This window comes from Phalangium opilio, unplaced genomic scaffold, assembly GCF_054372755.1.
Source record: "Phalangium opilio isolate 3A_F unplaced genomic scaffold, DU_Popi_V2 ptg000009l_1, whole genome shotgun sequence".
NCBI classification, from domain to species: domain Eukaryota; kingdom Metazoa; phylum Arthropoda; class Arachnida; order Opiliones; family Phalangiidae; genus Phalangium; species Phalangium opilio.
In genome coordinates, this window is record NW_028324146.1 from 13888717 (window position 1) to 13913032 (window position 24316).

The following is a 24316-nucleotide window of genomic DNA, read 5'->3' on the forward strand; positions in this document are numbered from 1 at the left end:
AACATAAATTCCAGCACAACCGTTCCCAAACCTAGAGGCAGCGTGATCAATGGTCGCTAACGCCTAGAAGATACCTGCATTTTATGCGCCTCGAGGGGACATGTTCGGACAGAATGCCGGCATGTCAATTCCACTTGCACTATGTGCAAAAAGGTGGGTCATGTGGCATTAGCCTGCTTACGAGAAATAAATCGAAATATTGCGAACGGGTTGGCGATTCACAAAGAGGTATTCTCCCCTGGCGTAGGAAAACTCACGAATCTCAAAGCCCATCTACATGTGAAACAAGATGCAATACCAATCTTTTGCAAGGCTCGATCGATACCCTTCGCCCGGGCAGACGCAGTCGCAGCGGAACTCCGGCGCATAGAACCTGAAGGGATAATCGAAGAGGTGCATTGTTCTGACTGGGCGTCACCTTTCGTACCCGTTCAGAAAACTAGCGGCGCAATCAGGATTTGCGGGGATTTCAAATCCACCCTCAACCCACAGCTCCAGGTAGACAAGTATCCGCTACCCAAACCAGAAGATCTCTTTGTAAAGCTAGCTGGCTGCAAGATTTTCTCAAAGCTAGATCTACGGGAGGCACATCACCAAATCGAGCTTGATGACGTTTCGCAAGCTTATGTCGTCATCAACACCACTATTGGATTATTCAAATTCACGCGGTTGACTCAAGGGGTAGCATCGCCATCTCCTATCTTTCAACGAATCATGGAGACCTTGCTCCGAAAACTCAGACACGTCTTACCATTCCAAGAAGATGTCTTGATCGGGGGTAAATCGGTTGACATAAATTTGCAAGAATTGGATCATACTCTCGAAATATTCCGAACATCGAATCTCAAGCTCAACAAAAGCAAATTCCCCTTTCTCGTCACGCAAGTTGATTTCCTTGGACACACGCTTAATGCGGACGGCTTACAGCCACAAGCATCCAAAAGGGACGGCATCCTACTTTCTCCATCACCTCACAACCTGGAAACCCTCCGCTCTTTTCTAGGGCTACTCAATTATTACGCTAAATTCCTTCCAAACAGCTCTACCCGTTTGGCCCCGTTATATACCCTGCTCCAGAAGACGACCAAATGGCATTGGGGTCCCGAACAGAACGAGGCCTTCGTGGCTGCCAAGGATATCTTACGGATCTCCAACATGCTGACGCACTATGATGTCGATAGAGAAGTTATTCTTGCCTGTGATGCTTCGCCCGTAGGGGTAGGTGCGGTCATCTCGCATGAAATCAACAGGCATGAGTTCCCCATTTCATTTGCTTCTCGCAGCCTCACACAAGCAGAGCGAAATTATTCGCAGCTCGACAGAGAGGCATTATCAATCATCTCCGGGGTCACTAAGTTCAGGGATTACTTCTACGGTATCAAATTTATACTCATCACGGACCATCAGCCGTTGGTCTCGTTGTTCGCAGCGAATAAACCAATTCTTCCTCTGGCTGCCGCCAGATTGCAACGCTGGGCGTTACTTCTCGCTGCTTACTCATACGAGATCAGACACAAGCGAGGCATCGATCACCAGAAGGCGAACGCCCTCAGCCGCTCACCGTTACCGCACATGCCCAACGACACACCGGTTCCGGCTGAATATGTCTTCTCGATACGTTCAATCACGTCGGGTCCGCTCACGGCTCAGACATTGGATCAAGAAACAATTTCCGATCCTGAGTTGTTGCAGGTACGCCAGCACATGCGTAGCGGTTGGCCTCTGACCGCGCAAAATCTTGGGAAAGACATGGTCTCATACCATCGTCGACGAACCGATCTATCGAGTTTCCACAACATCATTCTGTCGGCTAACAGAGTTGTCATACCGCTAAGCCTCCGTCACCTAATGCTAACGGAGCTTCACAGTTCCCATCAAGGGATATTCAAAATGAAGGCCACGGCGCGTTCAAAGATATGGTGGCCCAACATTGAGAGAGATCTCGAGACATTAGCTCAACAATTCCCATCTTGTCAACAAGAGGCTTCAATGCCAGCCACGAAGTTCGCTTCTTGGAAACCAGCCCAGCAACCTTGGGACAGAACCCATGCTACTTTGCGGGACCCATAGAGGGAAAATATATCCTTATTCCGATGCGCACTATAAATGGATCGAAGCCATGGTCACGCGAAACACCTCCACTGAGGCAGTCACGTCATTTCTCACACACTTGAAACTTCATTTTATCATTTATCGCAAATCAAATATTCAATTCTGTTTTAAATAACTAACGGTATCAATACTCGTTCTATATTAACTTTGAAACAAGAATGAAAACTTCAAAGCTATGATCCGATAACGATTAGCCATTTCACTGATCTAATTGCTACCATGATGCTTTCTTCTATTATAAAATCTAAATCTGATTACTTAAACGTGTATTTAACTTTCGGCTCACTCTGAACCGTTAATGTCCCTTCATTACAGACACGATAATCAAAACCCAAAGTTTACTCCACCTCAGGTCTCAATTATTTACTCTTTGGTTCACTAAGCCTATTGCGGATCAAACTTGATTTACCCGACGGAATCCAGGCCATAGCTTTCGTCTTGAAATAATAAAACCAAGGATTATTCTATATACAGATGTAGTATAGCTTAAGTAATATATAAACAGCCATTTCAGATAACAATATTAAAAAACATCCTTGCAATATCAAAATGAAACAGAGCTTTAAAGCTACAAAAGTACTAAATGCATCGTAATTAATACTTTATATTATGGAAAAAGTGAATATTAAGGTTCTGTAGCATTTCTTAACACATCAAAACAAAGCGAACTGCTAACTCGGCGCACTAGTCTGACAACGGACAGATACACACGGACAAAAAATAGGCTGCTTTTTAACTCTTTCCGTATTAATTTTGAATTGAGAAAAGAGATTATCTTAAATATTAAAATAAATATAATTAATATTTAATATTTAATATTTTCTTCGTTAGTTGTTCGCCTTATTGAGCGTTACATCGTTTTAAAAAAGAATAATTAAACAACCTTGAGAGACTTGACTAATATTGACGTTTGAATTGAAGGATATGACTGTTGTTTCGCCTTACTCAAATAGGTAGTATATAAAGGATTCGAATCGCAGCTGTAGATAAGAACATCGCAATTGCGTGAACCTAGGAGGAAGACCCCTCCATTGGAAGGCTAGACGTTTCTCGTAACCCTAGCCGATCGCCGCGTATGTCTCAACCTTAAGGATGATGGTGGTGTTAGAAGCCAGGTGTAAAGACTGGTGTCCATGTTAGATGGACAAAAACAAAGACCAGAAGATGGTGGTGTTAGAAGCCAGGTGTACAGACTGGTGTCCATGTGGGATGGACAAAAACAAAGTGCAGAAGATGGTGGTGTTAGAAGCCAGGTGTACAGACTGGTGTCCATGTGGGATGGGGAAAAACAAAGACCAGAAGATGGTGGTGTTAGAACCCAGGTGTACAGACTGGTGTCCATGTGGGATGGACAAAGACCAGAAGATGGTGGTGTTGGAAGCCAGGTGTACAGACTGGTGTCCATGTGGAATGGACAAAGACGAGAAGGTGGTGGTGTTTAGAAGCCAGTAAATACAGACTGGTGTCCATGTGGAATGGGCGAAAGACTAGAAGATGGTGGTGTTTAGAAGCTAGTAAGTTCAGACTGGTGTCCATGTGGGGTGGACAAATGAACAGAGTTGTTAGACAGGCAATGGAGTAATAGCCTCTAAGTGGAATACAATTTCCGGGACTGTAAATGCGGTCTGGAAATTGAATACACGTTTGCTCCGATTTGCAATATGCGAACGCGGTCACGTGGGTGTAACAACGGACAGACGGACAGACAGACAGACAGACACACAGACACGTCGAAATTAGTAGAGTGGTTTATAGACCGAGTGGGGAAATGTGAAGCCCCGCCCATTGACATGCGCGGTAACCACTGGATGTTTTACTTCCAACAATAACAGGTAGATGGCGGGAAAATTTGGTCTTTGGCGCGAAATTTAAAATACTTTTTTAAGATCGTCTGCTTAGGAGTCTGCTCAACATTATGCATAATCTGAGACTGTACTATAGAATTTTGGCAATAGTGGCATGTCACGCACATGACTTTTATTATATGCATATTACAGAGCTGATGATCTGGCGTAATGTAGAACATCTTTTTTCATTTTAAAGGTAAGGAATTTGTTTCTAATGTGCATTCTTAGCCTTACAAACAAGTTTACAATTTTTCGCTCGACATTGCAACCACTTAGCTCAACCTCCAATTGATTGTGGAGCATTCTAGTTATGAAAGAACTTAATTCTTCAAGTGGAGATTTCATGCTTGTGATGTTTTGTAGAACTGTGTCCAGGAATTGTTCAGACAGGCTAACAAAGTCTAATAGTCTCGATGAAGGATGTTTGAGGTTACCAAAAGCCTTGTGCTGTGTAAGATCTGATGATGAAGGCAATTCGTACGTTTTATTTTCATGTGAAATTACTTTATAACAGGATTCGCAAATTTGTTTCTGGAGTTTAAAACAAATATATCCTGCTATATGGTAAATTGTCAACTCTTTTGCCTTTTCCTTTGGGTCTATGCTCTCCACTTTATTAATTTTCAGTTCTTTTTGTGCCATGCCTGCAAGTCCAAGGAATTCAACCAAGTCTTCTAAATTATCACAGCATGAATCAGAACTCCTTGCTTGCTTGTGGGCAGAACTATTTTGTTCTTCCATAAAGCTATAAACGGCCTCTGTACCAAATATGTCTTCCACTAGAGTTTGAAGAATGTCAGAGGCCGGTTTTTCTAAACATATCTATGGAAATGTGAAGGTTAGCATTTTATAATAGTATAGGATATATCACTTAACAGATTGGTCTCGATTTAAGGGCATGATATCCATGATTTGACCATGTTCAGTCACTTGAGTCATCTCCAAGCCTGGCGAATCTTGTAGCACCTGATTTTCACGTTCACTAGAATGTAGTGGCTCGTTTAACAGGCCATGCTAAATAGAAAGAAAGGTAACAGAGATAATGATTATGTTCTTTACAATATGAGCACGTTAAACTTACAGACGTGCTTGGAGCAGTATATGCTATTTCTTCCACCTCCGTCTCAATGTGGTTCTGAAAAAGGAAAAAAGAATAAGTTTATAACTATAGAGTTAGACAAGCAACACCATAGCAGCACTTTGCTTTGATGATGCTAATAATATTACCAATTCATTCAGGATCTTTTCAACATTTAGATCAGGCATAAACCTTTGGGCTTGCTTCACAAGCAAAATCCTTAAACGATGCCGAAATTCTCTTCCTGATGGAAATTTGTTACCCCTGGCGCGAACACACGAGAATAAACTTTCTAGTGCATTTTGATTGAAGCGCCCAGCCATGACAAACTTGAAACCCCTTTGACAAAGGTAGGTATTCAGTTCTATGATTGACAGTGATGCCATTATAACACCAGTTTGAATTGACTTCCATGCTTTAGCAATTTTCATTCCTTCAAAAAGTCCTACCACTTCACGTAAATATTCAATGTTGCTTGCTTTTAAGGATTTGCCTTTACAACGACCATTCATAATTTGAAACCAGTTATACATAAGCCGACAAAACCAAGCAGTTGTTAAGGCCTCCTTTTCAATTTGTCCAATGTGAACAGCGGTTTCCACCGCAGCAGCTGTATCGGCACTTAATAGTTGTTGCGCAAGAGGCACTCTCATCTTCTGATAATGTGTTGGATTAACATGTGTTGGGGTAAGTTTAGGCGCTAGTTTCAGTTCTGAAGTTGCCTGAAAGTGTATAAGGTGCTTCAAGTACTTAATGTCAACATTTTTGCAAGGAAGATTATATTTCGCAACACATTGCTCTGGCAGCTCCAAGACATTGACCAGAATAGAATTTCGAACACTTTTCAAAACATGAGGTGGATCTGGTACTACAAAGATCTTGTTCTCTGGATTGCACGGGTGTGTAAAGTGGTATTTCTTTTCATAACATGACACCTTAATTCCTAGGTCACGATACATAGCCATATTTTTAGGGCCCATGTCACTTACTATCGACACAACGTTAAATCCAATGTCATGAAGGCATTTTATACAGTCCGTCATGAAATTCTTCAGATCACCGCTGTCTATACTGTTGCCAACCAAATGCCAACCAAGAATGTATTTCCATTTGGAGCAAGCAGAACGAACCATTACCACTAATCCCTGGGTAGCGACTGCATGGCTGGACAATGTTGAATGTCCCAATACAGTTTTTAATCCAGCATCATATTCGTATGACCGCTTAATTTGCATTTCGTCAACCAAGAGTATAACACTTTCTTCTATCTTTGTCATTTTGGGTGATTGTTTTTGCAGCAGGCGCAGCGTGGCACTTTGAATACCTGGTGGAAATTGAAGCGTCTCTAGATGTTGATTTAGGCACCTTGTTGTTGGAAGTGGATGACCTTGCTCACGTAAAAAATTGTACCCTTTTGTACCAATATTGTATAGAAGTTGTAACGACGATTGTATGGCTTGAGGAGACCACTGTTTGCATCGTTTGCGCTGTTCTACAACGTGATTTATTTGATCCGCAGTGAAGAGTTTGCCAAAGGCCGTCATTACTTTCTCTAATTGGTACCTCGATCTTTCGTGTTCCGAAAACAGTTAAGCGTGCTGTTTTTCAAGGTCTGTATTCTTCTTTGACAATGCCGCTATTGACGTCTTCAAATTTTGCATAATTATTTTCAGGTTTTCAGAGGCATTCTTTGACTCATCAGGAAACGTTTCTGTTTGTGTTTCGATGTGGCACTTTCGTGGATTGTCAACAGACGCCTTTAACATATTAATGCAAAGTTTAGATCAACACTAAAAAGGTTTAACATACATTCAATCTGTTTCATAATCGTGATTATTTACATTTTTGGCCACATCAATTGATTCCAAACGCCGCACTTTACAAAGTCTTTCCATCTCGTCCTGGGTTTAATTGCAATAAATAACTAAAACATCCCTGATAGCAAACAATATCGCGATGTTATTAAATCTAAACTTACCATATCATTTCCGGTGTTTTTTCTTTTATTGCTCTCAGACATGGATACTTCTATTTGAATTGGGTTTGGTGCTCCAATTGTAGGAACTGCATTTGGGAGTTTTCTACCATTTGTGCCAAAGCAATTCGGAGAAAAATGATCCTTCAAACAAAGTGGTTATTAGATAACTATTATTCATTCATTAATAAAACAAGACATTACCTTACAAAGACGCAAGTGCCGATATTTTCCACTTAAGGCATCATTGCTATTTCTACCGATAAATTTAAACCATTGTTGTCTAACGTCAGGATTATTTGGAAAATAAAATAAATAAACATCCTTTTCTGTGTTTGTGCAAGGCGGGAATGCGCATTTACAAGTCATAGTAAATTTTAAATTGAAAATTTAAATACAACCTACTCCCTTGGCTTTAAATTGAATAAAGAAAAACTCATGAACTTGAATATATTCAACTTTATTCTTTAGTAGTAATAAACAATGTGTAATTTGTCTTTAAAAAATGGAGGGAATATTTTTCACAATCTATAAAATAAGACCAATTTTCCGTTTTTAGCCATATCGTAGTATACGATAGGCTCTTAGTTTGACCCGAGCCGTAGTAGTAGTAGTACTTGTGGCCGGAGTTTTCGCTTTCGTTATCGTCAGATTTTAGCTTAAAAGGAACTTTATATTACCACAACCCACCCATTGGGGTAACTGGGCTCGGTTAGAGATTTAATTTTAATTAAAATTTTTTCAGGTCAGACCCGGGAATCGAACCCGGGACGCTGGCGCAACAGGCAGATATTCTACCAACTGAACCATAGAGACTTGATAGAAACTCCGAGTTTTTTATTATTTATTTTTATCTCTAAAATGTCGGGGTGATGTGGGGTGGGGTACCTCTTAATCTGTGGGGTCGAATACTTTTGAATTTTTATCTGTGGGGTCGGATACTTATGAATTTGTCGGTTTGGGGTTTTTATATTTATTTTCTTTTAATGTATGTGCTAATTAAATAGATAACGATTTTCCCCATTTCCTACCGCGCTTCTCATGTGTTTCGTTCTCGTTCGGTAGCTATCGTCATCTATGTTATGTTTGACTGGAACGTTTTGGCGGTTAATTCAAATGTGGGTTTAGATAGAGCTAACATAGTGTTAAATGAGCGTTATGCGTTTGATCATTTTAGCATTGCTAAAGGTAATTCGAGGGGATAATCACTAAAATGCGTAATCACTATAACTAAACTTTCTCTTTCAAAAGTTTCTGGGCATAAGTCCTTGTTAGAAATTTATAAGATGCGATAAGTGTGCATCGGCATAAGTCTATGTTGTAAACTCATCGAGGGGATTATCACTAAAAACTATCTGTTCTTCGATTCGCCGGAACATTAGAATTACAGCATAAGTAAATTTATACGGTCATAATTTAATCACTGTTTAGAGTAGGGAATCGAGGGGCTATTCACTCTGATTTTATGCACGGTAAATCATTTAAGCACTGAAAAAGATAGCGCTATTCACTCATTAGGGTAAGGTATAGAGGGGTTATCCACTCATTAGGGTAGGGTATAGAGGGGCTATTCACCCGTACGATATGGCTACTATTACGAGCCCTTGGGCCGTCTTGTTTATTACAATTTCAACCAACAATGTCTTTAGTAACACCAATGTTCTAAAAACGAAGCATTTTAAATTTCGCGCCAAAGACCAAATTTTCCCGCCATCTACCTCTTATTGTTGGAAGTAAAACATCCAGTGGTTACCGCGCATGTCAATGGGCGGGGCTTCACATTTCCCCACTCGGTCTATATACCACTCTAGTAAATGCTTGTAAATTTGAAAGTATTCCGAAAACTAACTTTGCTGTAGTTTTTCCGTATCGCCCATGACAATTTCCCTAAAAAACCGGGTAAAATGTAATGCTTTTTCTATGGGACGCTAACCCTAAAAAGGTGATTTTTTCGTTTAGCATTACAAACGGGTATCAAGTCATATCTACAAGGGCCTACCGGCCCTGTAGAATAAGTAAATTTCAAGTTTTCTGTTTATCTCGCACTATTACAAATATAACAGAAGTAAATTTCAAATTCTCTGTTTATGTCGCACTATTTCAATTATAACAAAAGTGAATTTAGTGAAGTAAGAATAATTAAGTAGATATCGATGTGGCTCCTATTATGGCCAGCCCTTGGGTCGTCCTGTTTACATTTTACAGAACAAAATAAAACTATTCTGTTCGGAAAACACTGCTCTGTAGTGGTTTTAATGGTTTTTTGCAGTCATTTAAACGGAAAAATTATTTTTATGAGGTCACTATCTTCATGATTTCGGTATTATCGATGACAAATTTTTGGAGGGGCCCGTGGCCATTTCTAAAATTTTTGGGGGGGCTCGGGCCCCACGGGCCTATAGAACTCTAGGCCTATGAGGAGAATCCGCTTTTAAGAAATATAGGGTTTAATAATTTATTAAAAAGCTCAGTGGGGCTTTTATGAGCATGATTTTTTTAATTAAATGAGTTTAATAATTTTCTTAGCTTGGGCGAAAGTTTAAATACACATGATACCTAGAGCGACTATTTTACTGAAAGTCTTCGCTATAAATCTGGAACTGGCTACGCGAGTATTGATTGAAAATATTTTTAATTGACCATCTGATGTTGCCGTCTGCTGAGCAATATTTGCAACTTGCCAGGGTGTAGAACTTAGTAATTAGTTCAATAACGATTAGAAGAACCATTGACAGAGTACTTGGTTATCAAAACGAATGATGGTGAAACTGAACGATTGGATTTTAAATAATCACGAACTATATTAGTTGTCAAAAATACAGTTTCGCAAAATAGAGACTTGTTTATATGGTCGTACCCTAGATTTGAAACGAGCCTACGTTAATCAAGGCCCGCGGATACTAGCTTTCGAGGATTTATTTTTGGCATTTTTTTCGGCGCTTGGTGCGCCCTTCAGATTACGGTTTACAATTTAATTGGCGGGTGATTGCAACACGCGTCGCAATCCAAATCATGTTTCGTACAGTGCTGGGGAAAAGGGCAAAAGGCTCGTTTCGCGCATAATTATAATTATTGTATTTCTAACATAGAACTTATTTATTTTAAATTTCCAATGATAATAAGTTGATTTTTATCTTTCGAATAATAATAATATGATTTTGATCTTTCTAATAATAATAATAATATAATATGATTTTTATCTCTCTAAAAATAATAATATGACTTTATCTTTCTATTATGCATTTTGTTTTTAATAATTATTATAAATTTTCCCTTTTTAATAATTATTATAATAAAGATTAAGTAATATACAGTGTGGAAGAGATCAGAGCAACACCTACCTTTGTGGAAAACCCCCAAAACCCCTGACGGACTACTTCACTGCAGTACATTTTCGAGCTCGTATACAGGGTGTGACATGTGTCATTGTATGCAAATGAGAACGTGCTGAGGGGATCTTGCTGGCCACGGAATTGGTCCACCTCTACCGATCCAACGGTTTGGAAAGTGCTCAGTTAGCCATTGGCGAACATTGACCGCCCAATGTGGTGGCGCACCATCCTGCTTGAACCACAGGTCCCGCATCACTGCTAATGGTAATGCGTCTATCGCATCACTAAACTCGTGGCTTTGGCCTACTTAGATAAGGAATCCATACGAGGTTACGAAGGTCAGAATTTTCTGCGGCACTGAGAATTCGGCACATTATTCAATCAAACGTACGCGTCGTTACTAGCAGCTTAGTTCGTATAAACGTTGTAAGTCCTGTGTCGTAGACGAATGGCAGCCTACTCCAACCGAGAAAAATTGGACATTACGTTTATTTTGGGTGAATGTCGCGGTAACGTTCAACAAGCGGCATTGCTTAATGCCGAACGCTTCCCACACCGACGAAGGCCGGTTCGAAGAACCTTCACGAACATTAGAGACAACCTACGAGATTTCGGGAGTTTCGTCGTGCAAGACCGTCAACGTAGAAGAGACCGTATAATTGGTAATCATGATAGAGAAGTCGACATAGCACGTTTTGAAGCCAATGCGGTCGGAGAAGAGGTTGGTCTAAGCCATTCAACCGTTCTTGCCATTTTACATCGGCATCATTACCGGCCCTATCATATCCACCTCCATCAAGCCTTAACGGACGATGACTACCTAAGACGTCAAGACTTCTGTCTTACCATGCGCGAGCTAATTGAAGCCGATCCATTGTTCTTAATAAAGGTTCTTTTTTCTGATGAGGCGACATTTCACAGGGATGGTACGGTAAACCGACATAACTTACATTACTGGACCCAACGAAATCCATACTGGTTACGGCAACATTACCATCAAATTCGATGGAAGATAAATGTTTGGTGTGGCATTCTGGGGAACAGAATCATCGGACCTTTCTTCTTCGAGGACAACATTACTGGTGACAGGTATTTGCACTTCCTGCGCCACGAGTTTAGTGATGCGATAGACGCATTACCATTAGCAGTGATGCGGGACCTGTGGTTCCAGCAGGATGGTGCGCCACCACATTGGGCGGTCAATGTTCGCCAATGGCTAACTGAGCACTTTCCAAACCGTTGGATCGGTAGAGGTGGACCAATTCCGTGGCCAGCAAGATCCCCTGACCTAACCCCACTTGATTTCTTCATATGGGGATATGTTAAGGGGAAGGTGTTTGCAACAGAACCTTTAAATGTAGACGACTTGAAGGCCAGAATTCGAAGCGCAATTGAACGAATCACTCCTCAAATGCTAGAAAACGTAATCCAAGGCATGGACAATCGTCTTGAAGAGTGCCTACACCACGACGGTAGGCACATCGAACATTTACGTTGATGGGTTTACCAAACAGCCCTATAATTTTTAGTGTGATGCCTTAGTTCCTAAGCTTAATCGTAGGTCTTTAACGTTTCAAAGTGCGTATCATTAAACGATATTCACTATGATACTTGTTACACGTTCTCATTTGCATACAATGACACATGTCACACCCTGTATACGAGCTTGAAAATGTACTGCAGTGAAATAGTCCGTCAGGGGTTTTGGGGTTTTCCACAAAGGTAGGTGTTGCTCTGATCTCTTCCACACTGTATGCGTTTCCAGTACTTAAATAACTATTTTAGTCCAAACAATTTTATGCATGATCCCTTAAATCTTCGCGCTCCAAAAATACAGACATTTACCTTCTAAAAGCGCCATCTTTCGAGAATCTAGCGCAAAAAATAAGCCGGTGCGTCCTTTAAATACCGTTCATAGCAAGAAGACAGTGCGCGGACTTCGATTATCGTAGGCTACGATTAAAACCATCTATTTAATGACTGATTTGTTTATAAAATAAAAAATTATATAAAAAAGTTAAGATTATATACGCCTTGTATGGTTTTAAGTCTAAAACGCTCAGTAGCAAAAAAGTGGGTTCCTATTAGTTGGTGAAATTTTAGCAAATAAAATATAAGTTTCAATTATTAATTTTAGGCCGATACATATTTTGGATAGTGTTTATTTTCCACAATTACATTTAGAGACATTTAGTAATTATTTGGTTATTTTCCATTTAGTTATTAGATTACATCAACAATATCTTACATGATTTTTAATAACTCGTAAACAAATTCTCCGGCGAAATAGAGGGCCACGGCGAGTTAGCGAAAATATTTGTATTTCCAATATTATGAGGGGGTTTCCAATCCCCTTAATGATACTCACTTATCTTTTGCTATAGTTTTAGATATACTTTAGTTTCTGGCATCGACCTCTACTATATTATTACGTTTATACTTGTTCTGGCACATACCATTGTTAATTTTTAGTCAACTTCATTGCTTTGGTTATATTCCCTTCGTTTATTTTTATAGATATTCTCTAATTCAATGCCCATCCTTTGAAGGCGTAAAATCACGGGGGTGACATCATTTTAACTTCACCATGCACTGTGAAACAGGTCAAACGAACACTTATTTTGAGTAACCCAGTGTTACCCGTGAAACCAAATACGTCACTCACTCACTCCCTCTGATTTTGAACGCAGTGTCATAGCACTGACATTTAACACTCTATTTGATGATCGGGTATAATTTAATGAGAATTTCACTAAGCCATTCAGTCATAACGTTACAGATAGTAACAGGGATAGATTTAATTTTAGAAGTAGGAATGGAGAACAGAGTAGTGTGGACGCGCGTCAAATTCCTGGACCTCTTCAACGGGACGGAGGAGTATGAAAGAAGAGGCGGGTCATAGCGGCAGAAGTAAAAAGTAATTACGTCTTTTTCGCCGTCACCGTCAGTACCGTCATCAAAACGCTGTTTAAGTGAGCTGCCAATAAGATAATTTAAACTTTTCGTAACGTGTTGGAGGGTGGGGCTCTACACTGGGCTACGAGTCGGACTAACCGTTCTCCATTCCTACTTCTAAAATTAAATCTATCCCTGTAGTAATAAAAATATACGATGCGCAACAAGAAGTGGTTTACGGTTACAATTGTGTTATATAAATATCAGAATTTCTTAATACTGATTTAACGTGAGTGTTCCACTTTAAAACATCTACTTTATTTAATAATGTACCAGTGCTTTCTAGACGCTGCGTCGTCACGCATTTTTATAATATCGCGTCAAAAATACTTCGTAGGATTCGTAGTACAAATGGAAATTGTATAATACAGTTAATAGTGTAAGTCACTAGGATACTTTATGTCATCAGAGACCACAAATAATGTCATGGTCTCTCTGAGTCTAATCTAGTTTCAACGTTTAACACTGGCGATTAAACGTTTTTTTTTCACAATACATTTTTATCAAACAGAAAAAATGTTCAAATAGCTTCTACAAAGTGTGAGTATGCAAAGCCGATTTGCTGAAGGACCCGATTTTAAAATTTACATTTTTAAAGTCATCATTATAAAATTCAACAATTTTTAAAAGTACTTATCGTAGTATCATAAAAAATATCTTAGTTAATAAAAAAGGAAAAAGTATAATATAAGAGAACCAAATGCAGTGACTGAAGTCCAGATATTGAAAATTTTTAGTTTAGAGATATGATCATGAAAAAGGAAATAATTGAAAAAACTGCACATCTTCGTTTCTTCAACATAATTTCATTTGCCCAAAATTCTTTAACATGAGCTTAAACACTTTTTTCGACCTTGCTCGTGAGAGCAGAGAGTTTTTAATTTCACATTCAAATTTAGACAAAAAAATTGTTAATATGATAAATATTACAATATAAAAGCCATGTGCAAGCAACGGCCCCCTTGCTTTTTCGTCTTTACATATCATTCATTTTCCCTCTTTAAGTCTCAATAATTGGGTAGTTGTTTTCCCGCGCTTTAAGCATTCAGATATTAAAAGAAAGTGATTATTTTCCTTATATCTGCGCTATTAATTCTAAATTTTTAACTTGCGAACCACAATATCGCACCATAATTCAATGGGGTCAGCTTTGTGTATTATGACCTTGATGGTCTATATATATTTTTAGGTAGTATAATGTTGAACTCGAATTTAGGAGACCACAAAAATCTGAGACTGTATTCCCACCGTAAGGTATAAATATTCGCGAAAACAATTTTTATCTCTAGCACTATATCTACAGAAAGTTACTAAAGCTTACTTTTTTACACACAACTATAACGATAACTATACTTTATTTAAGCAACAGAGAAATTTTGTAATTAATATCGCTTTTAGTTCACGAACCTCAACACGAAAACGAGCTGTTGTTAAAATAATGTCAAAATCATTAAGAAAACTTTGAAACGTTATTCATTATAAGTTCAGAGATTTGCAACGTCAATCATTAGCATCATAAGCGTGACACTTTTTGATATTATCAAATTCCGAATTTTCTACGATGCTCAATACAGGATATCTTTACGGAATCGTTGCTATTTCACGACATTTGTATTGAAAACTGCAATTAACCAAGTTAACTTGTTAGCACTAGGAGGGCTAGGCCCGTTTTTTTTCAACGGAAATTCGAAAAAATATCTTTGTTGTATTAGTAATAATTGTAATAGTTCTGTATTGAAAGTCTCTTCTCTTATAAAATAACACTAAATCAACATAACCTGTTACTAAGGAAAACGCTAGACCACCTTCTTTTTCAACAAGCTTGAAAATGCCATCAAATAGATTTGAACTTTCTTACGTTTTAAACTTTCATGTACAGCGAATAAACTTGGAAATGACGCACTTTGAATAGGGACTTGTTAATTTAAAAGTGTTACGAATGGTAACTTCGCTGTAGATTTAAGAAATAGGATAGATTGGGCCACCAACAACCCCATGCTTTTTCTATGGGGAATCTAGCGAAAAGACGTGAATTTTTTCACTTAAAATTAGGGGGGTGTGTCAAGTCGTATCGTCAAGCCCTAGCGGCCCTGAAGAATAGCTAAAAGTAATAAACCCAACATTAGCAAGATGCGATACCTATACTTCTTGTTTGTCAGGAGTTTTTAAACAAATAAGCTAAAAAGGGAAGGAACATGGCGCTCGTAGGCAGATTAACTCTGTGTTAGATTTAATCGTCAATAGCTAGCTATAGCTAAATATTTGCGACTAAACTTCGAATACCTAACTGTTTTAGAAATCTTTTTGGATTTGATCAGCTGTCTTAAAAACCCTTTACTACCTGGTTACATTCTTATAATGTTCCCATCATCATCAGTGTTTAACGAAACATGAAAATTGTCAGCATCTCCATGGTGAAGACGAAAGAAGCGACTCCAAGCATTGCCGCCCACATTGCCAACTTGGCTGCAATGTCCTTGAACCTGAGTACATGTACTTCATTCTCAGCCTCTGAATGGTCCAATACGATGTGGTAGTCTCTCTTGAGGGAGCGTAGCCACGTTGTCAATTGGCCAGTTTCGAAGAAAGCCCGCATTCTGTAATCACGAATAGGTCATAATTAAAGTTTTCTAATCAGAAGCGTGGAATCCGAGTGAGCGTAATATCTGATCTTTGAGCGCCGTTCAATTTCTTTTGCATTGCGTTTACGATTCAAGTTTCGTTGTTTGAAACTCTATTAAATTTACGCGAACAAAGTCGAGGGTAACAGCTAGTAGGCGTATTAAATAAGTCGTCTTGCGTAGCCTCTCCCAATTATTTAGTTCTGTTTATGGTTAGTCCCCCTATTATCGGACGCTCCTATTATCGGACGCTCCTATTATCGGACACATTTTTAAAAAGTTGTTTATAAAACTGCCGGGGAAAAAAGGAACACTGTAAGTTACCTAGTTTTAAAGAGGGTGTCGAAATCTGTATGTTGCATGTAAAAACAGAGAAGGGGCGCGATGTCAGAGGAGGAAAGCGCGAACGAACCAGATATCCAATTTTTTTGATTAATTAAAACTAATTGAGGGGCCGGAAAAATTCTTCCCCCATTTTTAAATCGTGTTTTGAGGTATATAAATAGAAGCCAACTATAAGTTATGTGTATGGCTGTAAAGCCCGAATCTTTTTCTATAAATTGTTACTTTAACAGTTAGTTCTAGGTTTCTTTACATGAAAATAAAACGCGAATCGTAGCTAATGCAGAAAACCTATTATCGGACAGCTTTCAAACACGTTTTAAAGACAAATAAGAGAGGGATTGTAAATATTTAACTCTTAAAGCGGTTAGTGATGTTCAGAATGGATCCAGAAGTGTCAGAGAAGTAACAATTTTCACTTGTCTTTTATATTTAAAAAAAAATTGGTATTCCAATTGAGGAACCATTGTCCGATACAGAGATCCAAATGTCCGATAACGAAGACCCACTGTCCGATTCTGAGATCCCAGTGTCCGATAGCGAAGACCCACTGTCCGATTCTGAGATCCCAGTGTCCGATAGCGAAGACCCACTGTCCGATTCTGAGATCCCAGTGTCCGGGCTACAAAGACCCACTGTCCGATACTGAGATCCCAGTGTCCGGGCTACAAAGACCCACTGTCCGATACTGAGATCCCAGTGTCCGGGCTACAAAGACCCACTGTCCGATACTGAGATCCCAGTGTCCGGGCTACAAAGACCCACTGTCCGATTCTGAGATCCCAGTGTCCGAGTTGGATGTATAGGCGTCCGATAAATGGAACATGGGTGTCCGAATCAACATCCAAATAGCCGATAATAGGGTACGATACTTGCCGAATAAAATCCATGATTGGGACAACATTACATCGTTCTTTTGGAATTATTTCTATACCATTAGGTGCAGAAACGTTCAAAATATTTATTTCATAAACTTTTCAAAGGTTTTCTGTGATTTCCTTACATTTAACCATAATTTTTTAAAATGTGTCCGATAATAGGGGGACTAACCCTATATAGATTTAAACTGACTTCTTGATAATCAACGCTGAGCCCAAAATCGCTTTAGGAGACAGAAATAGGCAAGGAAGTTACTCTTATAAACAATGATTATTCCAATCCTTCGCCATCTTGGTGGTCACAGATGGAAAAACCTTTCGGTTTTGAATAACGTAAGCTCATTTCAACCGATTTCTCTAGTAATTAGTACACATGATCCCTTTATTCTGTGAAGAAACTCTCATATGAGCGGTTCTCGTATGAGCGGATCCTATGATAGATGTTCTCATAACCGCGCTTCCCTAAAAACCTCTTTCCTCTAATTTGGCAGCTGCATTTCTGCTTTTCCATCACTTTTGCAGATCTGTAACATGTCTATAAATGTGGTAGAATTACAGTTCTAAATTAGCAGCTGGATTTCTACTTTTCCATCACTTTTGCAGACCTGTATCATATCTATAAAAACGGTCAAATTACAGTTTTAAACTAACAGCTGGTATTTCTACTTTTGCTTAGCGTTTGCAGAATTGCGCTGCATATTTCTGCCAGGCTAGACAGTTAACAGTTAACAAACAGAAAATGAAGAAACGGCAGTCAATTTACAGTTCTAGAATTGCTGTGAAATTTTCCCGTTTTTTGAGCTGCAGAAATGTAGCCTTAATGTATACCTATTACAGCGTGGTAGCGATAAAAAAGCGCTTATGCAGATGAATTACAGCTTAAAATTTTTGTACGGGAAGTCAACTTCGAGCGCACCCTAAATTTTTATCTGCTTCTGTTAGGCATTAATATTACTGCTTTTATTTTTCTAAAATTTGAATAAAGAATTGGTTAGGCCTAAAAAGGCATCTTAAAAAAGCTTTACTCATTCATCTTAATAAAATCTTTTGATCTAATACTGTCACGTCTCGATCCTAAAAATATTTAAACCACCATAAAAGATAGAAAATTGAAACATTTTTTGGTCATAAATCGGCCAGTATTGTATATACAGTTATCATAAGTTTATCAGATATGTTTCAATAAGTATGACACTGCCTATACTTCGTAATGCTAGAGACTTACTGAGAGCTAGTTCGAGAATGACGCGAGAATTGAATACACTCGGTTTTGCAGTCCAACTTCCTATTTAGCCTTATTAAGCCTTTGACAATGGCTCAACAGGCGTCGCTTTACGAGAATATGACGTTTCACCTACACCACTTCATGAAGTAACCAGTGACAAACTTATGGAACACATCTTACGAACTTATGCAGTTATGTTTAAGGTGTATCCAATACTAACAACATAAGGATTCCAAGCTTTCAAAGGTGTTGGCAGTCAAGTTCTATAGATTCAAAACCTAATAAAATAAGAGTTACTTCTATTTGAGGTAAAAAGTCGTAGAAAAACAATTTTTCATCCAAAAAAAGTAAATAAAATTAATTTCAGTTTATTTTAGTGATTTTATTCCAGTTTTTGAGACCTGACCTAGCTTTCTGTGTGTGTGTGTGTGTGTGTGTGTCTGTGTATTATAGTGTGTTTTGTTGTAATTTAAGTTTTCTATTGTAATTTAAGTGTGTTTTATTGTAATTTTAGTGAATTAAAGTGTGCTTTGTTGTAATTTAAGTTTTCTAGAGTGTTTTATTACAGTTAAAGTGATTTTTAATGTGTTTTATTGTAGTTTTAGTGTATTTTGTTGTAATTTAAGTTTTTTATTTGTTTTATTGTAATTTTAGTGTATTTTAGAGTGTGTCGACTTTAAGTTTCGATTTGATTTCCCTGAGTATGTAGGTTTGGAGCAAATAGCAATAAATTAAACTACATGTTCTTATTAAATCAATAAATCTCCAAATAAAATTTTTAACAAAAATCCACAACCTCCATATTTCACCACTTTTCAACATTATTAAACTAATAAATCTCCAAATAAAATTTTACCAATTTTCTCAAGTGTTTTGAGTTTTACATATAAAAAGCTACGAATCTCTACTATTGTTATCCATTCCCGCTCTGGCTTTGATTGATTAAGTTAAAGAAAGAAAATAAAAGTTTAGTTCTACAGCTAACATGACTACTTCGTCTCCGCGAAACTGCCTGGTGAAATACGTGAAAATATCATCGAACGCGTTTACCCCTACCAAAACATCGGATAAATCGGCAGGATATGACTTGTACAGGTAATTAAATAAATAAAATAGAAAATTATCTTTTTTCAAAATCAACCTTGTTACAGTGCGTACGATTATACTGTATCTTCAATGTCTCGTACGTTAGTCAAAACGGATTTACGAATCGAGGTTCCAGACGGTTGTTACGGGAGAATAGGTATGTAGAATGTTTCATTTTTAAATTTATGTCTATTTCATGATTTACTATGGTTTACACTTTACAGCACCAAAATCGGGAATGGCGTTGAACAATATCTTAGATATTGGGGGTACGAAAAATATACTTTAAACCCACGAACGGTAACGTTACAATTTTGCTCCTAAAATTCATTGTAGGAGGTGTAATTGATCAAGATTACCGTGGAAATGTGGGTGTTATAGTTTTCAATTTTGGTCAAAGCGAATTTAAAGTTAATAAATGTATGAGAATTGCCCAACTTATCTGTGAGAAAATCGCATACCCGGATCTAGAAGAGTGTAAAGCAAGGTAAAACATCCCATTAAATCGTATCGACATAATAATTTCATTTTCATATAAGACTCCCAAACACACCGGTAGAGGCGAAAAAGGATTCGGCTCTTCCGAACTGAACTGATGAAACTAAAATATTGTATGTACATATTAACCAAATGTGTTTTGTTTGTAAAACTGGTAAATAAAATAATCATTTCTAAATAACGTACGCTCTTAATTTAATTGAAATTGATAAAAATAGCGCGGTATTCTTTGATTATTCAAGTTTAATTATATATACAGGGTGTTTCTGGAAAGTCTGGCACAAATTAACAGGCATGTTCCTTGGATCAATAGGAGTCCGATAGGTCCTATGACGTTTTGGGGTAAAGCGCTCCGTTGCGACGTTATGAGCTCTCAAAAGTAGGCCGAAAAACAAGGAGATTTCGTAGAATTATAGCACTAGTATTGTGGTTTTGACCCAATTGTTTTCGATTATTGAGCATAAGGCAATGATCGAAATAAGTTCAAACCTAGTGGAAGACCGTGAACGTGTTAAACGGCCAAAAGCGTTAATCCCTTTGTTTTTATTAATGATTGTAATTAAAGGTAAGGAAAGTAGCTCAGATATCGGTTACTTGGGATACGACGAAAATCATATGCCAAGAAACAAACTGGTATAGAAGAGGGTTCAAGGAAGCAGTTTATATTAGAGATAGGGGGAGATTGAACTTAGATAAAGGGCAAATATCTATAGGAGGATGGGGTGGTTTTAAAAATCTAAAAAACTTAACAGATAAGGGGTAGTCATTGTTTAAAAAAATCATGAATCGATGTAAAAAGGAAATTTTTAATCGTAAATTTAAATTTAATAGGTATTATGACTAGCTGAGGAAGAGTCACGACTCGAAAGCTCCTGATTTTAAACTTTAAATAAAATAAATATAGTTCTCCATGAAGTAGCACACTTTTAATAAAACTTAGAATTTAATCGGTTACTTGTTTGTTCAGATGTACTGGTATCTGACCAGTCTTTTATTCTTTACTTCAATTAGACACATTACTTTTACAATAATTCGAATGAACCCCTTAAGTTTTACAATAATTCGAATCGAACCCCTTTACTTTTACAATAATTCGAATCGAACCCCTTTACTTTTACAATAATTCGAATCGAACCCCTTTACTTTTACAATAATTCGAATGAAACCCAATTACATTGTTCTACAAAAATTGTTGAAAATGGGCATTATCAACGTTTAAGCAAACTTGCGCGCGTCGTTTGAAAGATTCACGAACACGTTCGAAGATTTCTGGCGTGTTACGGATGCTATCACATCCATCAATTATCCTTTGTCGTAAGTGTTCGACATCGCGAACTTCACTTCGGTATACCAAGTCCTTGAGATGGCCCGAAAGAAAAAATAGCATGGGTTGAGATCGGGAGATCTTGCTGGACACGCAACAGTTCCGCCTCGACCTATCCACTGGCAGAAATCGACCCGTCTCGGATAATCAGCTTTGTTTAAAGCTTGTACCTTTTGCAAATGGTATGGGTGGAAATGATGTCCTCGAAGGATTTTCTAGACGAGTACATGGTTATCGCCCAATTGCCGCCCGACGTTCCTGGTACTGGTTGTTGGATCATCTTCGAAAATTGTCAAAACGGTGTCCTCTACATCCTCGGGAACAATCGCCGCACGAGGTTCAGGTCCCGACTGCTGAAGTTTCCCGGTTTCTCTCAAGCGTCTGTCAACTGCCGTAAATGTTTGTCGATTAAGAACTTGTCGTTAAGGAAAGTGCTCCTGGTACAAGCGCCGAGCTTCCACCGCATTTCCCCGATCCAGTCCATAAATAAGATGCATATCTGAGTACTCTGCATTAATTCGTGAAGTAGACCATGATTAGTTCCAGATAAGCTTCCAAATGTGCACGTACGCCATGAAGCACGTTAAGGCACACACATTTAGGCCGTCTGTAAAAAACCTACAACTTCTACCGTTAAAAACAAATTATGCTGTGTTGGTCTAAACATTAGGGTTGTTTTCAACGTCAGAAGTTAACGGCTTAAATATCTTGATGTCGCATTTCCCCGGAGGTGGATAGGTCGAGGCGGAACTGTTGCGTGGTCAGCAAGATCTCCCGATCTCAACCCATGCGATTTTTTTCTTTGGGACATGGTATACCGAAGTGAAGTTTGCGATTTCGAAGACTTACGACAAAGGATAATTGATGGATGTAATAGCATCCGTAACACGCCAGAAATCTTCGAACGTGTTCGTGAATCTTTCAAACGAAGCGCGCAAGTTTGTTTAAACGTTGATGGTGCCCATTTTGAACAATTTTTGTAGAACAACGTAATTGGGTTTCATTCGAATTATTGTAAAAGTAATGGGGTTCGGTTCGAATTATTGTAAATGTAATGGGGTTCATTCGAATTATTGTAAATGTAATGGGGTTCATTCGAATTATTGTAAATATAATGGGGTTCATTCGAATTATTGTAAACGTAATGGGGTTCATTCGAATTATTGTAAACGTAATGGGGTTCATTCGAATTATTGTAAACGTAATGGGGTTCATTCGAATTATTGTAAACGTAATGGGTTCAATTCGAATTATTGTAAACGTAATGGGTTCAATTCGAATTATTGTAAATGTTATGGGTTCGCTTCGAATTATTGTAAAATTAATGGGTTCGCTTCGATTTATTGTAAAATATAAGGGTTTCATTCGAATTATTGTAAAACTTAAGGGGTTCATTCGAATTTTTGTAAACGTAATGGGGTTCATTCGAATTATTGTAAAAGTAATGTGTCTAATTGAAATAAAGAATAGAAGACTGGTCAGTTACCAGTACATGTGAAGAAACAAGTAACCGATATCTGAGCTACTTTCCTTACCTTTAATTACAATCATTAATAAAAACAAAGGGATTAACGCTTTTGGCCGTTTAACACGTTCACGGTCTTCCACTAGGTTTGAACTTATTTCGATCATTGCCTTATGCTCAATAATCGAAAACAATTGGGTCAAAACCACAATACTAGTGCTATAATTCTACGAAATCTCCTTGTTTTTCGGCCTACTTTTGAGAGCTCATAACGTCGCAACGGAGCGCTTTACCCCAAAACGTCATAGGACCTTTCGGACTCCTATTGACCCAAGGAACATGCCTGTTAATTTGTGCCAGACTTTCCAGAAACACCCTGTATATATATATATATATATATTTTTGTTATTTCACCCTATTTTCATAAAATACCTTTCATGAACACCCAAGCAAACAGATTGAAGCAAATACCGATAAATTAAACTACATGGTCTATGTCAACTTTAAGTTTCGAGTTGATTTCCCTGAGTATGTGGGTTTAGAGCAAATAGCAATAAATTAAACTGCATGTTCTTATTAAATTAATAAATCTCCAAATAAAATTTTACCAATTTTCTCAAGTGTTTTGAGTTTTACACATAAAAAGCTACGAATCTCCACTAGATCTATGTCAACTTTAAGTTTCGAGTTGATTTCCCTGAGTATGTGGGTTTGGAGCAAATAGCAATAAATTAAACCGCATGTTCTATGTCAACTGTAAGTTTTGGGTCGATTTCCCCTAGTATGTGAACTACGCTACAGAACTTTAGTATAAATATCTAACATTTTCAGTATAGAACCATCAATTTTTCTACACAGCATTACAGATAATACCTCGACGACAGTCAAACCAACTTAAAGGTATGAATCCTCCTACACTTTTTAATTTATGTAAGGATAGTATGGTCGGAGTGTTTCGGGAATCATTTAATATGGGAACGGCCTCGAGATGGAACTTCCATCACTCGCCAATACTACCAACATCAATCGCACGCACGTTGGACCCTCAGCTTCGGGAAGCTTCTCTTTGTCCAGTCACTCAAAAAGGTGCAGCTCTTTTGGATATATTAGACGGATTTTTTGATTCAAACATCATAGAAGGATCTTCAAAGTCTTACCCAGAATTCAATTTCATGATGGCGGAAAATGAATACATACCGATGTGGATTGAAAAAACACACGTTATCTACCATTATTACTTGTGCCAAATGCATTTCGATTGCCCATTTGGAGATCCTCTCTGTTCCCGTTCTCATGAAAATGATCCCGATTTAAGATTCTTTCATAAAATATGTTCCGCTTGTTTTGATGGTGATAAACATGACCTTGACAAAAAATGGGACATTATTCAAAAAATTAAATACCATACTGTTTGCGACATTCGAGATATTCAAGATGAAATTATAAGAGATCAAAATAGTTGGTGCGAAAATAGTTTTTTAACTCCTCTTATGACAATAATGGATGATGATACATGTAGACGAATATATCCTCATTACCATGGATTAAAAAGAGAATGTCCATGGCAAAATAATGCAG

The 24316-nt window shown here is 38.0% G+C and overlaps 2 protein-coding genes across 2 annotated transcripts; one reads left to right on the forward strand and one right to left on the reverse strand.

The window, feature by feature from the left end:
- Positions 1-6626: 6626 nt before the first annotated feature.
- LOC149716372 (uncharacterized) lies at positions 6627-7465 on the reverse strand. Its single transcript, XM_089849122.1, has 4 exons — positions 7217-7465; positions 7016-7156; positions 6879-6938; positions 6627-6794 (listed from the first exon to the last, which is right to left on the reverse strand). Exons 1-4 carry the CDS (start codon positions 7379-7381, stop codon positions 6627-6629), a joined length of 534 nt encoding a protein of 177 aa, XP_089705248.1. The 5' UTR covers positions 7382-7465.
- Positions 7466-19350: 11885 nt separating this feature from the next.
- On the forward strand, positions 19351-20042 carry LOC149716373 (deoxyuridine 5'-triphosphate nucleotidohydrolase-like). Its single transcript, XM_089844849.1, has 5 exons — positions 19351-19460; positions 19517-19608; positions 19676-19720; positions 19788-19938; positions 19991-20042. The coding sequence occupies exons 1-5, from the start codon at positions 19351-19353 to the stop codon at positions 20040-20042; spliced, it is 450 nt and encodes a 149-aa protein (XP_089700975.1).
- The last annotated feature ends 4274 nt before the right edge of the window (positions 20043-24316 follow it).

Excerpts from the sequence above, each read along its gene's own strand:
- LOC149716372 (XM_089849122.1), bottom strand. The coding sequence starts at position 7,381 with ATGACTTGTAAATGCGCATTCCCGCCTTGCACAAACACAGAAAAGGAT. Across the intron at positions 6,939-7,015 it reads AAAACACCGGAAATGATATG|GACGAGATGGAAAGACTTTG; the intron begins GTAAGTTTAGAT and ends AATTAAACCCAG. Across the intron at positions 6,795-6,878 it reads CAATTGATGTGGCCAAAAAT|GCGTCTGTTGACAATCCACG; the intron begins GTAAATAATCAC and ends AATATGTTAAAG.
- LOC149716373 (XM_089844849.1), top strand. The coding sequence starts at position 19,351 with ATGACTACTTCGTCTCCGCGAAACTGCCTGGTGAAATACGTGAAAATA. Across the intron at positions 19,461-19,516 it reads GCAGGATATGACTTGTACAG|TGCGTACGATTATACTGTAT; the intron begins GTAATTAAATAA and ends ACCTTGTTACAG. Across the intron at positions 19,939-19,990 it reads CTAGAAGAGTGTAAAGCAAG|ACTCCCAAACACACCGGTAG; the intron begins GTAAAACATCCC and ends TTTTCATATAAG.